Source organism: Bacillus rossius, chromosome 1 (genome assembly GCF_032445375.1).
Source record: "Bacillus rossius redtenbacheri isolate Brsri chromosome 1, Brsri_v3, whole genome shotgun sequence".
Lineage (NCBI taxonomy): Eukaryota > Metazoa > Arthropoda > Insecta > Phasmatodea > Bacillidae > Bacillus > Bacillus rossius.
The window spans coordinates 86089436-86103943 of record NC_086330.1 but is presented as its reverse complement, the minus strand read 5'-3'; the positions used below and the strand labels follow the sequence as shown (position 1 = coordinate 86103943).

At 37.6% G+C, this 14508-nt stretch overlaps 1 protein-coding gene across 1 annotated transcript in view; it reads right to left on the bottom strand.

Annotated features, from left to right (window-relative positions):
- LOC134539124 (sorting nexin-14-like) overlaps window positions 1–14508 on the bottom strand; it is a 38769-nt gene that overhangs the window by 11609 nt on the left and 12652 nt on the right. Inside the window, exons 9-12 of the mRNA XM_063380873.1 lie at window positions 9303–9361; window positions 3802–3946; window positions 2507–2660; window positions 443–609 (exon numbers count right to left, since the gene is read on the bottom strand). Of these exons, the coding sequence (XP_063236943.1) occupies window positions 443–609; window positions 2507–2660; window positions 3802–3946; window positions 9303–9361 (525 nt within the window). The remainder of the gene's footprint in view (window positions 1–442; window positions 610–2506; window positions 2661–3801; window positions 3947–9302; window positions 9362–14508) is intronic.

The following is a 14508-nucleotide window of genomic DNA, read 5'->3' as shown; positions in this document are numbered from 1 at the left end:
AACATTAAGGATGCATGATAGTGGCAGAAAAATTTTAACTCTCTAAAATGGTTGCCAAACATTTATGGTTCACCGTGCCAAGAGGCACAAAAAAAATGTATGCTGTTAACAATGGAAACCTAAGTTGCCCTCACTACACGCAGTAACGTGTGATAAATAAACTTCATAATATTCGCTTTGAAATTTTATTGCTCCGTCCTAACTTTTCTGTTAAATGCTGTGTAATTGCAACGCAAATTATTGAAAATTATTTCGCATAAAGCTGGAAAGTGATGCAATAGCACTGTAGGGAAAATGACGGTGCAAGTGGAAAAAAAAAAATATACGTTGATGACGGGATCCGGTAGGTAAAAATAGAGGTTATACTGAGTTAGTTGGGAGGGTGCCGCTCTGCTTCGCGGGAACCTGGACGCTGGCGACGGCGACGGTCGCAGACACCGACCTGCCTCTTGCGCTCCAGGTAGTCGGGGCCGCGGGGCTCGAACAGCAGTCTCTTGGGCGGGAGGTGCGTGTCCGCAAAGTCCCCGTGGAACTCCGTCAGCTTCGACTCCAGCGCGTAGAAGTCGTTGTAGCGCCGGTCCACCGTCCAGTGGCAGGCCTCCGGGCTCTCTGAGGCACGCGCCGGCCAAACACAACCCCGCATCACGCAAACGAAGCACTCTCGGCTGCGTCCAACCCGGTGTCCCCCGGACCACAGACCCAGCAAACCATCGGACATCAATAAGGCTTCAACAGGACTGAGGCACGCGCCGGCCAAACACAACTCCGCATCACGCAAATGAAGCACTCTCGGCTGCGTCCGAACTGGTGACCCCCGAACCACAGACCCAGCAAACCATCGGACATCAATAAGGCTTTAACAGCGACTACCAAGTGGCAAAATGTGACACGTATCACCCTGGAGAACAGGAAAAAACACCATACAGTGAAACCTCGCTGTAAAGTACCTCACTTTGATGTATAATAACAATTCAGTATAAAGTATGTACTTTCACCAAAAAAGAAAAAAAGAGAAACTGAAGTAATGAAATCACGTAGTGAGCATTTTGACAAGTCACCAACTCAAGTCACAAATGTGTATTTAATTCAATGTACGTAATTTATTTTTTATTCATCATTATGTCTGTAATAAAATGTTATCAAATAGATGAACTTGGGAAAAAAATGAATTTTTACTTCACTTTATCTTGCGGCACATATTTACTCATTTTACAACAGTGACGTTTGTAAATTTTTTCACACACCTATTGCTTGCAGATTCATTGGTATTGTCCCAAGTAATTCTGTCACAGACATGTATAACACACTAGCCGAAGCACCGCTCATTACAAATGACCCTCCTCATTGACACACCACTGCTGTGCCCTTTTTTTTAATAATAATGGGGAAAAAAAACCTACATCAGATTTTGAAAATCAACCAATGAAAAACAAATTGTTAAAATAAACACAACTGAAAGAAATATAAACCCATAATGCCATCTTACATCCAACAATGTTAAGTACTTTCAAATTCACATTTAACTAATACTTAAAAGAAAGAAATTCATGGTTTTCATGGTAACTTGGTTTCAAAAGAGACCACGGAAATTACTCTACTGATGTAAGTGGCACCAGAAAGGATCCAGTAAAATATGAAATAAATTTAATAATTTAAATTATTTTAAAATGCTACGTACTTGACTTCCAATCCATAAAGGATTTTTTCCATAAACTCATGATCAAAAAGATTGGGGGTCGCATAATATCCACAGTCGCAGAAGTAGGAATTTTTAAAAATGAGAATAACACATGTAATTCCTGTTTTATAAACGTAATTTTGTCTATATAAATAATAATAATGTTCGTTCAAAATTTCAGAAAGTTCTTCACAGACTGCTTTGAAATTTTGACACAACATTTCATTCAAATATGCGCAGGTTTATATATATATATAAAGAGCAAGAGAGACATAGAAAGAGGCATAGATATAAAAGATATAGATGTATAGAGAAATATAGATGTTGAGATATACTATATATACATAATTGCACAGACAGATAGAGATTTATTGAGAGGTATATAGACAGTGATATGAAGAGATATGGATGGATGGATGGATGGATGTGTGTGTGTGTGTATATATACAAAAAATTTATTTATATATATATATATAAAATTTATAGATCAGCTGATGAGCTATATATGTATAGAGGAGGGAGATATTTAAAGATAGAGAGATGCTTTGCATGCAACAACTTCAAAAAAAATTACAAAAAAAAATTGTAAGAGACATGTCTATATATAATATATTTATATCCATCCATCCATCCATTCATATTTCTTTATATCACTATCTGTAAACATGTCAATAAATCTCTATACCTCTATGCAATTATGTATGTATAGTATATCTCAATATATATATATATAATTCTCTATACATCTATATCTTTTTATATCTATCCCTCTCTCTCAGCTGGTCTGCAAGTGAGATGGCGGCGAAGGGCGAGGAGACACACACGGACCTTGGGAGCTGACGTCGATGCGCTGCACGTGGATGCTGAACACGGGGTGGGACTTGTGGCTGGGGTCAGGACGCGTCTGCACGGACGGGATGGACACGCGCCAGGCATTCAGGTCGCGGCCCGACGCCGCGCCGGCCAGCCGGAGGTCCTCCGCCTGCCGCACAGGAGCGTCAGGGCTCGGCTCCCGGGACAATCCGTCTCTCCAGCTTCACTTCTCGGGGAGTGTTACGGAAGTAGGTAACGTCACAGTGGACTGTTCACGACGCACGCACACCATAAAACAAAACTTGAGGGACGAAAAAAAGGCCACGTACAAAATTAAAAGTGGCGTGTGCGTGCACGTGCTTTTAAATTATATACTTTAGTGACTGATACTGAATACTAGTTCATAAAAATTAAATTTTTTTTTGTAATAATGAATTGAGATATAAATCTTGTTTTCACACGCTTACAAATTTACTTGTGTTTCCGAATTTATTTGCATCATAAATTATTATACTATTAATTTAAAACTGACTCAGTTATTTAACTGAATTAAAATAACTAATTTTATAAATGAATATTAAGTATTTATTTGATTTTTTTTTTATTTTGATCGAATTTATACTTTACCAACCATGTTTATAATATTACTCGTGTAATTTTACTATTTTATTTATATTAATTACTTGCACGCATAATTAAAGTTAGTTTTTACAACAGCAAGTAGATATAGCTTCTAATGCGAACCCAGCGACAAAAGTAAACAGATGTTCTGGACAACATGACAACAGCAGCACGGAAGAACACAGAAAGCTGCGATGTTTCGGGATCGTCAGACACATACAGACTGATCACTACGGCGACAGTGTTTCAGAGATTTTTCCCGTTTTTCAGGATCCCGCACATCCTTATAAGTAAACGTGAATATTTGTTTGTTTTTTTCAAATTTTTAGTATTCAAAATTGAATCAATGCAAGAAATAATCATATTGATATTCGTAAGTTTGAATATTCACACGGAGTTTTTCTCTCGTCGAGCAAGGACAAGATTTCCACGGGATTTTCATAATGTTTATGGTTATTTATGTGGAGTTTTTCCAACTACATCTGGCAACGCAAAATTTTGATAAGACTGCCTAATACAGCAAAGCCAGATTTAGCACAGTACATAATTTGAACCATTACTAAAACCCACGTTATCAGCTAGTGTATTTAACTGGCGAAGAGAGCCCACCAGATCGTTAAAAATTAGATTATGACCGTCAGCGTACAGCATACAGTGACGAAAGTGCAACAGTGTGACGGCAGACTCACGAACTCGGACTCCCCGAGGTCGAGCGTGCTGTCCGTCTCGAAGGTGTGCCCCTCCACCGGCTGGGACCTCAGCGCCCCCTTGATCTTGTTGAGGCGGCTGCTGATGCGGGCGACAGCCCCGCTGTCCGACCACTTCTTGTTGCCCCTGCGAGCGACAAGCCCCGCGCCCCGTCACACGATGTCACACAGCGTCACGCTCATCCGTCACCCGTCACCGAGCCCCGGCGATCCACAATGACCCGCACGTCCGTCAAACACTGTACCTCTTCGATGCTGCCGACTGACCAGAAGGCTTAAACAGCGGTGAAAATTTATCTTGCATACGTTAACTAAAATTTTTTTATTCGCTCTGAAATTTATAAATGTATTTTCAGATTTACATATAAGTAATTTCTTATACCTCTATGCCTACAGGAATTTTCTTATGTAACAACAAACATAAATTTTTGTTCAAAATTAAGCTTAAAACATTTAGTGGAAGCAGCCAAACAAATAAACAAACTTGAAATCCATTCGATATAGCGAATTTTGTCGGCAGTAGGTGTCTTGCGAGTATTTCGTCCGTCTGTCGTAAGTTAAAACTTGTTAAGGTTTCGATGGTACTATCCGGGCCATCTGATTGGCTGCACGTCACGTGATTGAACGACGGATGAGATGGATTTTGTTGAGTGCACAACATTGAACTAAGTGCATGTAAATACATGACACTGAGGTGCCAAGTATTGTGTTTACTCCACTTTAAGACCGATCTACTTTATGAGGCATACGCCCCCCTCTTTACCCAAGTTTGTCTAAAAAAAAAAATTGTATATCTTAAAAATCTAGGAGGTAAGTTAGGAAGAGGTTGTGTGCAATAATTGCCATGTTAATAATTGAAGTCAAAATGAGAACAACTATTCCCATCTGAATGGGCAAAACCACTTTTTTTTTTGCGTAAGCTTAACGCTAATAACATGCAGATTTATTGCTAACATCTTCGTTTAACAACACCCAGTCCATGATGGCATCAAAAACAGTTATTTCTTGGAGAGTTTCTTTCGAGCTATTGAACAAACTTTTAACATTGACCTTTATACAGCTACAATTTGTTTACCTAGCCAGAGTCACTTAAACTTCAGGACAAAGATTGGGAAGTTATAACAAACGTGCATTTTGGAATCTGGCTCATTAGGCAAATGGAGAATGCCATAGATTGTGTTACTTATTAACCATTTACACAGCATAAGAAAACACACACAAAAAAATTTTTGTCCTCAATCGAGTAAATTCAGTACATAAGAAAGACTCTGTTATTCTAAGTTTAACCTAATCAGCATGTTACATAACAGCAGGAGAGGGGGGGGGGAATCCTTATAAATGCAGCACGTCAAAATTAAACTAGTTTGGTTTAATTAGCATGATAAGAAATATTGTAAGACACTGTTTGAATGCTGCTTGATTTCATGAAAATGTTGGTGTTACGCGGTGTTTTAACTTGCATTTCGTTGTTACATGGTGTATAGAGATTGGTAATATTTCGGTTTTATCGCAATCCACCAAATAATCTTTTCGCTAACTACTAACACACAGCGGCATTTCAATTTGCATTTCATTTGCGTTCTAGTGAAAAGAGACTTAAAAGGGATTCTTGCAGACCGGAATCAGGGTTTCCTTATTATTAGGCCTGTGCGCGTATTCAAATTTTCCAATATCAAAATTAATATTTTTTTGCATTGATTCAATTTCGAATACTAAAAATTTGAAGGGAAAAAACAACCAAATATTGTCATTTACAAATAAGGCCGCGCGGGATCCTGGAAAAACGGGAAATATCTCTGAAACACGGAGTTTTTCTCTTGTCGAGTAAGGGCAAGATTTCCACGGGATTTTTGCAATGTTTCATGGTTATTTACCTATGTGGAGTTTATCCAACTACATCCGGCAACGCAAAATTTTGATAAGACTGCCTAACACAGCAAAGCCAGATTTAGCACAGTACATAATTTGAACCATTACTAAAAAACCCACGTTATCAGCTAGTGTATTTAACTGAAGAAGAGAGGCCACCAGGTCTTAAAAATAAATTAGAACTGTCAGCGTAATGATTAGGATAAATACATATCCCTAAAAATCACACAACCCGGGTGTTACAGTTGACAGTTCTCAGGAGTTGGAAACACAGCAAACCGGCTTTGTGATTAGTCTCGTTCAGAACGTGGCAGCGAAGTGCAATATACTTGTATGGATCTTGTGGAAAACATCTGGCTGCATACTCACATACTCGTGAAGTCTAACAAGCCACGACAAATGTTTTTTTTTCTGGTGGATAGTACACAGCGACCGATCGGACATAGGCCCACACTCACACTTCTAGTGTAGTGACAGCTCAGGCAATTACCTCCTCACTCACCAAGTCCCTTTAGAAGAAAAAAAAAGTTAAACTCTCTTACCCAAGCACACATGCACCGGGTGACAAGAAAATACTTGCCTGCATCTGCTACATAAGTGTGCAGTGAGAGAATTCTCTCAACAGTTGGCAACACTGTGACTTGTAGAGGAGTCTCTATTCGCTGCGAATGAGGAGCAGCTTGTGTTTCTCCACAAAAATTAAAAACAGGTACCTTTATTTAAATATAAATAATCAAAAAATTAAAAAAAAAAATTTAAACTACACGGATTGTATCTTTAAATTAACATGTACATGTTATTAAGTGTAATGTGATGTGATAAAACAAATGTTTTTTTATGGGATTCCAATAATTTCATTATTATTATTACTATTCAAATTCAATATTCGTATTCGAGAATAAATAATTTAGTATTTGTATTCAAAATTGACTCGAACCAAAAGAAAAAAATACAATCGCACAGGCCTACTTATCAAGACCCTGTCCTCCGAGGGGAACGATAGGTGGCAGCGATGTGGTTGCTAGGCCACGGATGGAATGGGAACCCCTCGCGGTGCGACAGACGATGCCACTCACCGTCCCTTCGCCGGAGATCCTTGCAGCATGGGGGAGCTTCCACAGAGATTAGTCACAGGCCGACAGGTGGCAACACAAGCACTTGACAAGAGCCACTAGGCGATGGCCAGCGACCAGTCTTTGTCAGGGTGTCCACAAGGAAAAAATATATTTCGTACCAATTTAGGCGAGAAAAAAGTACTAAATTATAATTTGTTATGGTTTTAAAAATTTAAGAAGTTATTATGACATTGCAATGCTCGAACTTAAATATCACACCACACATACACATACATTCCATAGTTTTTAAAAATAATTACCCTTAATAATAAAACATATTGGAGTTACTGTAATATTATTATATTAAAGAAAAATAGTAGTAGATCTGAGCGTAGATGTACCAGACCACTAAAAAACTTATAAAAGTACAAGATCTAGTACGAAAGTACTAACTGTGGACACCCTGCTCTTTGTTAGGCCCGCTTGAAGAACCATTCAATAGGGATGTTCGAAGCTTCCGAAAAAATCGGAAGTCGATTCTAAGACTGCCGACTTCGATTCGAAGTCAACACTGAGAAAATTTTCTTCAACGGGATCATCAATAACATTCGACAATGGCGTGACGATGATTGGTGTAAATTATCATCATTTTATTAATTACAGTAGAATTAGAAATGTATATTTTATTTTTCTTCATCTTGCCACCGGGCGGAAAGCCAAATGCAACCGTACCAACTAATCTAATCTAATCTACGGTGACGGTCGGTAGCAGCTACCTTATGTTTAGAATTTCATGGTTGGCCAAAGTGACAAGATTTACGAATAAAAAAATTAAGCATGTTTGCATAGTGCGCTGAGAAAACAGTAAATAAGTATTAACAGAAAGATTTGTTTCGTTCCACACACATAAAAGCATTGCACCTATCTAATACCAAAGGTTGGCCATCTGGGTAGCTTTAACATGTTATTGTGCATGTCCAAATTTACACTTCAATATCTAATCATAAAAAAATTTAATTTCAGTTTCAACACTAAAAAGTTTTCGGGTAGTTACAAATGATTATGCAGCATTGCTGATATGTTAAAATGTGAAAATTTTTGTGGTAAGAAAATGATATTTAAGTTAGGTGGATACAGTTTTTTTTTGCGATTTTGTTTTTCTGCACAATGAAAAATTATACTAAACCCTCTAAAACGTGGTTTTCGGCGATGTTGGAATTAGCAACTAAACAAAGTCACCAAATTTCTGTTTGTGTTTAATGAATACTTCCAACGCAATATTTGGCAGTTAGCATTTATTTAAATTCGAAACTCACGGGATGGCAGGAGATTTTTTTTCCTGTATGTACGTTGTTCTGCATCTGATAGGTAAAAAATCAATCCATATGTTTCACAGTATTATTCAGATTACATTCCATGTGAATAACTAGATATAATGGATGTGATATCGGGTGCATGCAAGCGAGATCATGAAGAAGAAAATTCTATCCTCAGTACAGGCAAACAGTCTCAAAGTAAGCCGGCGAGTGTATTACATTTATTCTTTGACAGGAGTGGATATAAAAAAAATACCTGTGTTAGCAAAACTTGCAGAAAAGTTCTGAAAACACTCTCACGTGAGTTTTGTGTATTCTTCAAAATAATTTAATATTAATATGTACTATTTAAATTAGGTACGTATTAACTCAGACACAATGTTGTGCATATTATCTGAACTCGTCACTTCTTTCCCCACTTTTCTGCCTTTTTTTTTAGTATGTTTGTAAAATCGATATCAAAACAATTCTTTAATCTTTTAGTTTACCGGTAGTAAAATCAGTAAGAAATTTCTGAAATGCCAGGGATGACTGCAGAAGTAGGCATACACTTTGAACTTAACTGTTAATAATCAGCACCTTCCAGTTAGTGATATCACACTCTTGTTTGTGAGTTCTTGTAAAAACTGTTAACATTTGAATCAAAATAATTCAGTAACACATATTTTTACTAAACCAGAGTGATACTAATGTAGAGATGATTGTTTATAAACTTATTTTTTTTTAAATTAAAGAACAGATTATCACACTGTGAAAAAATGGCAAATATTCTGTTGAAAAGTTGTAACTTCGACTTCGAACTTCGGAAGTTTGAAGATTCAGAACTGGACTTCGACTCAAGAAAAGTGAACATCGAACATCCCCAACATTCAACATACGAATATTAGGAAACATGCGGTGTATTAACCATCTTTGCATTTATAAAATAATATGTCAGCAGACACCGACGTGAAGACGTGATACCCTCACAAAAATATTTATTATATTTTTGTAATACATACACAAATATTGTTCCATGGTATTTATTCCTAAACTTTAGGTTAAATATATTTTTGTAAATATTATTTTTAACAAAAACATTTTTCTTCACTTGCCTCATTTTGAATTTATTGGTTATCCTACAAAATAATGCAAATTTTAAAATTACGATGTAAAAAACTTAATGCTTATTAATGTGTGTCTGGTCCTTAGATTAGCCTTGAAAAGAGTAAATTTTAGAGGACATGTGGTAACTTCCACTTACCTCGACCCACTTTTGCTGAATCCATTCGGCAACCTCTGGCCACACAGCAGCACATAGTACTGCCAACACAAACAAACACCATCACAAAGTTAGTTGGTTCCACAAAAAATATATATTTTAAATTATACAGGCCTCAAAGTGGTTACATTCTAACAAAATAGTGGAAAAAGTGACTTTTCTGGTTAAAAAAGTGACTAAAAAGTGACTAAAAGTGACACAAAAAACTACCTGTTAAAATGATGAAAATAACATTATACTATAATAAAATTAATTATTTTAAAATTCACAATAACAACACCGTAAAACTATGACATAAGAAAAAGAGATCCTACCTCTACATGCTCTTGGTACAGGAATCAAGCTGTTGGTCCATATTAACACGAGTGAACCGATACTATTGTAGATATATTGAAAGAAGACAAATAACGAGCACAAACGTATCTGCCTAAAAATTGCAAACAAGTACGAAAAAGTAATAATAGATACCTAATACTAAGCAATATACTTATATACATTTTTAAGTTCAAAGACTCATGTCCTTCAAGAAATATGTGTGATTATTATAAAAGGTATTCTAAATCTTTGGTTTTTTTGAGAAAAAGTCGGATATAATCTTTGTTTTCCTCTTTTCGATAGTGTGTTGAACAGCTTCAACTTCTTGTTTTGTTTCATTTACCTCTTTCCTTACACTTAACACACCTTGCAACATGCCTTGTGCTAGCAAAATTTCACTCATGTTTTTCTGTTCAATTGCCTTCTTCAATCTTTTGTTCGTTTCATCTAAGAGTTTATCTGAAGCTTTTTGTTTCTCCTGTTCTGTTTTTTTCAAAATTTTCAATTTATGTTCTGCAGCTGTTATGGTTTCCTTCTCTTTAATCATACTTTTTCTCTTTTCTTCCTCTGCAACTCTTTTGTCCTCCAACTCTGCTTTTTGTTTTGCTTCTTCTTCTAATTCCTTCTTTTTTCTTTCCAAGTATGCCTGGTAACTTGCATGGGCACTGCGTGCCATAGCTAACAGTTCTTTTGTGATTGGAAATAGCTGTGGTTTCATCTCATACATCCTCATGGCACTCTTCACTGCAAGGGCAGCATTTAATGTCCTTTCAGACATTGACCCTTTTTCTTCAGTCAAAAACCTACATGAAACTGAAAATCCACGCTCTACATCGGCATTGCCATGTGGTAGGGACAGCACAGCTTTAACAACTGCGCACACATTAGGATATTTCACCATACCTAAACTACTTTTGAGGTCAAAAAATTGTGCCCAGTAATCATCAATACGACCATTACTGTTGCACCCTTTCTCATGCTGGAAAAGTTTCCACTCATCTTGTAGGACATCTGCATCAATATCCATAGGCAGGGCCTTCAAAACAGCAACAATGTCCAAACAACTCCGCTGAGAATTTTTCTCTTCTGGCTGAAGGAAACGGAGATGTTTGAGCAGTGGCTTTGTTCTCAAAGAAGATTTGGCAAGGATGTAGGAGCAGGCTTGCACAAAATGTTTCTGAGCCAAAAACATAAATTCCAGACAGTCTCTCTCAGCCAACTGCAAAGAATAAATCAATGTTTCCTTAGTGCTGAAATACAGACAAGTACTGGACTAAAATTCAAAGTCCAAATACAACAATATTACATAATCTGTTTAACACAAAAAATTGTACCTAATACATATAAAATTCTTAGGTGCATAACTGAAATATTTAACTATTTTAAAATACCTACTTCCTTTCACCACCTACTTTAAGTACAAACTTTAATCATAAAAATAACTTACAACTGTTAAACATGCAAAGAAAATAAACTGTACGCGTAGTAAAATGAGAACACACCTTTGACAGTTCCTTGGAAACATTTTCAGACACTTGAATTTTGCTGGAAGGGAGAATATGTTCTGATTTCAGTATTTCCTCACTCATTCCAAATTCCTTCAGTGAAGCAGGTTTACAAACTTTACCCATCAGCATCTTGGTCAATGTGCAAAGTTCATCATACATTACATGTATCATTGGCGCTTCTTCTTGAAACACTCCTGTAAAACGAGTGAACAAGTGGGCACTCGAACAGACAAATAATAGTTCAGCCTTCATTGTATTTTGTTTCAATAGTTCTGCTATCCTTTTGTACTTAATGCTCTTACCAAGCTCACTCCTTTTCTTGGGAACAAATGACAAGAAGTATTTCAAAACAACTTCCCACTGTTCTATCAGACGCATAGCTGCTCCTTCCAATGAAAGCCACCTTGACGATACATGTTTAATGAAGTTGTGCTGAGGAACATTCATTTCTGTTTGCAATGTACACAAATCTTCACACCTTGATGGCCAGCCACTAAAAAAATCATGGATTGATGTCACCAACTCAGATGCACTTTCTCCTAATTGTGAAATGCCACTTAAAAATGCATTGTGAAGCAAATGTATGTTACATGTGCCAATGTTAAAAAGGTTCTTGTTCCTGATGGCAATCAACTCGTCATTCATTAGCCGCTCAACTTTTTTGTTTACATTAGGGCCATCACTACCAAGAGCAACTAATTTTTGACGGGGCAATGATGCATCATCCAAAGCTGTGTTAATCTTCTCAACAAGAACTTCCCCTGTAGCCGAGCCAATGAAAAAGGTCTGAAGATGGTGGCAGACAATCTGTTTTTTCCTTTCAGACCAATATCTGACAGCAACCTGGAGTTCCTTGCGGTTGGCATTGTTCGTGGTTTCATCATAACAGATGCTGTAATATACCCCAGACATATCTTCCACAAGGAGTTTCTTGACATGTGGAGCCAAGGCATCGGTGAGAAGGTATCTTGCTTTGGTGCTTGACAAACTGAAATTTTCAGACAATTTCAAGCCACAATGGGTTCCAAACATACAATCAAAAAGTTCAGAGATACCGTCACATGAATTGAACGAATAATTTGAAGAAACACATTTCAAAATCCAATAAAGTTCTGCAGCTTTATAATTTTCACACACACTGAACAGTTGTAAAGTCTTTCCTGGAACAACTACATTTTCATCTAATGTACTACTGGGTGAAGTTGAGCAACTCGGCCTCACAGCAGCAAGTCTCAGCTGACTTCGGTGCAACTTTATTTCCGATAAGGTCTTGTGACGCACTGAACTAGCATGCTGAGAAATGGCCTGAAATCCTTTATCAACATTAAATGTTACATTGCACAAAACACAAAAAACTTCACGATCAGTATGTCTTCTTGCCCATTCCTTGATCACGAAGCCATTTTCATCCTTCCTTTCAAGCCACTCAACATGGAGTTTGCACTTTCCCATCGCTATTAAGTACGCTACACTGGCATTTTTGCCTATTGATAATTGTTGAAAATTCACGTAATTTTTCAAAATTGATGAGTTATATGCATGTTTTCACACATATTTTCACTGCACAATCACTTCGATAAATAAATTCCACACGCAATACTACAAAGGTACCGGCGAAACACTACACTTGCACATGCCGTAGAAAGGAGAGACTGGAACTAAAGATAGGCCGGCTCGCAACCTCTCATATGACAGAGTCTAGCGGCAGCACCGCTATTACTCCTGCAACTGGCTGCAAATGCCGCACCGCTCACGCTCGTTCCGGGGCCGGCGGCGCGATCCCGCAACGGGAAACCTTCTTTTCACTGACGAGAGAGTAAAACGTCCACTAAACAGTCTTGTGGCTTTTTTATACTGGAGAAAAAAAGCACGTAAAAATAAAAAACATCCAGGGGGTAGGCGCTCCCGATCGGCCAACTTCGGAAAGGCTCGGCATTTGCAGCCAGTTGCAGGAAGTAGCGGTGTTGCCGCTAGACTCTTGTCTCATATGCGCTTCCCTCTTTGTTATAAGACGCTGTTGCCAAACACACGCCCAAAAACAGACAAAAGGGCCCGCCTCGTCAGGGGTGTATGTGTGTTAGTGAGGCGGGATGATAAGCGCGACGCTCGCTGGTATTTATAGCGCGGTATAGCCTCTAAGCGCAAGTCTCTGAACTGGCGCGCATTCGTCTCGTCGTCACAGGATAACTGTGAAATTTGAGCGGTGACCGTAACATTATATGGCGGAGAAATGAAGATAAAGTTGTTATGCAACAATGGAATGTAGTGCTTTCAAGAATCTGTACTGATTGTTTTATGCTTAAAAATTACTCTGAAAACACACGTTTTAGCCATTTTAACGCTTCTAAAAATACCGTATAAAAACTTAATCCGAAATTTAAAGTACTTTTCGGTCCTCAGCGAACTCTTAAATGCTATTCGTAAATAGGCCCCACTCGGATATCTCGAGTAGTTTTGAAATCGCGTTGTTTTTCCTGAAGCTCTGCGCACCGTCTGTGTGACCAGGTAGGCGGGGCCCTTAACATTGGCACTGACGGCATTTTCTTCTAAGCGGAATGAAGATATATATTATATATACGTGCCTGAAGATGTTTAAAATGCGGGAAAGTGTAAAATAAGGGAAATGTATACAAAATCCTTATTTTATTTTTTTTGCTCAGAGAACTGTAATATCATACAACCTAAATGCATCGTACACATAATAATTCATATGAGGGCCTGAAACCTATTTAAAAATAATTATTAAGATTATATCCCATATTTACATTCGGTACAGAGTATAGTATTTCGTACTTTCATACTTTATTAATAAAAAATATCTCAAAGCATTAGGAACGTGAACAAAAAATAACGAATAAACCGTGTTTTATCGCTTAAGAAACAGAAAACCGTAACACGAACGCGAGTTGTAAATAAACGCATAACCATGCAATGACTATGAAAGAGTGCTGGCAATCAGTTGTATTTAAAAGCGCTCTAGCGCTCTCGTATGTAATCGGCGAGCTATCAATATCGATATTTCACTACCTGCGCGCGCTCTATACGGTAGTCAACATAACCAAACAGGAATGATGTCGACAGGCGCTGGTTACGTTTTTATAAGCAGTATACAGCGGCGAAGAAGACGTTACAGATGAAGTTATTACTTTTAAAAACGGCTTCATAAGATGACTTACACAACAGAAAACTTATTGTTACTATTAATTAAAAAAGTAAGCGGTAATATGCGAAAGAACAGCGTAAATTGCAGGAAGCAGATTATAGGCGCATTGTAAACTACGGGAATTAATTGCATTGTATCAAATGAGGATAAAACGGGTCCGAAAAAAACTGGTGAAAATAACGGGAAAACGTAAAAAGCGGTA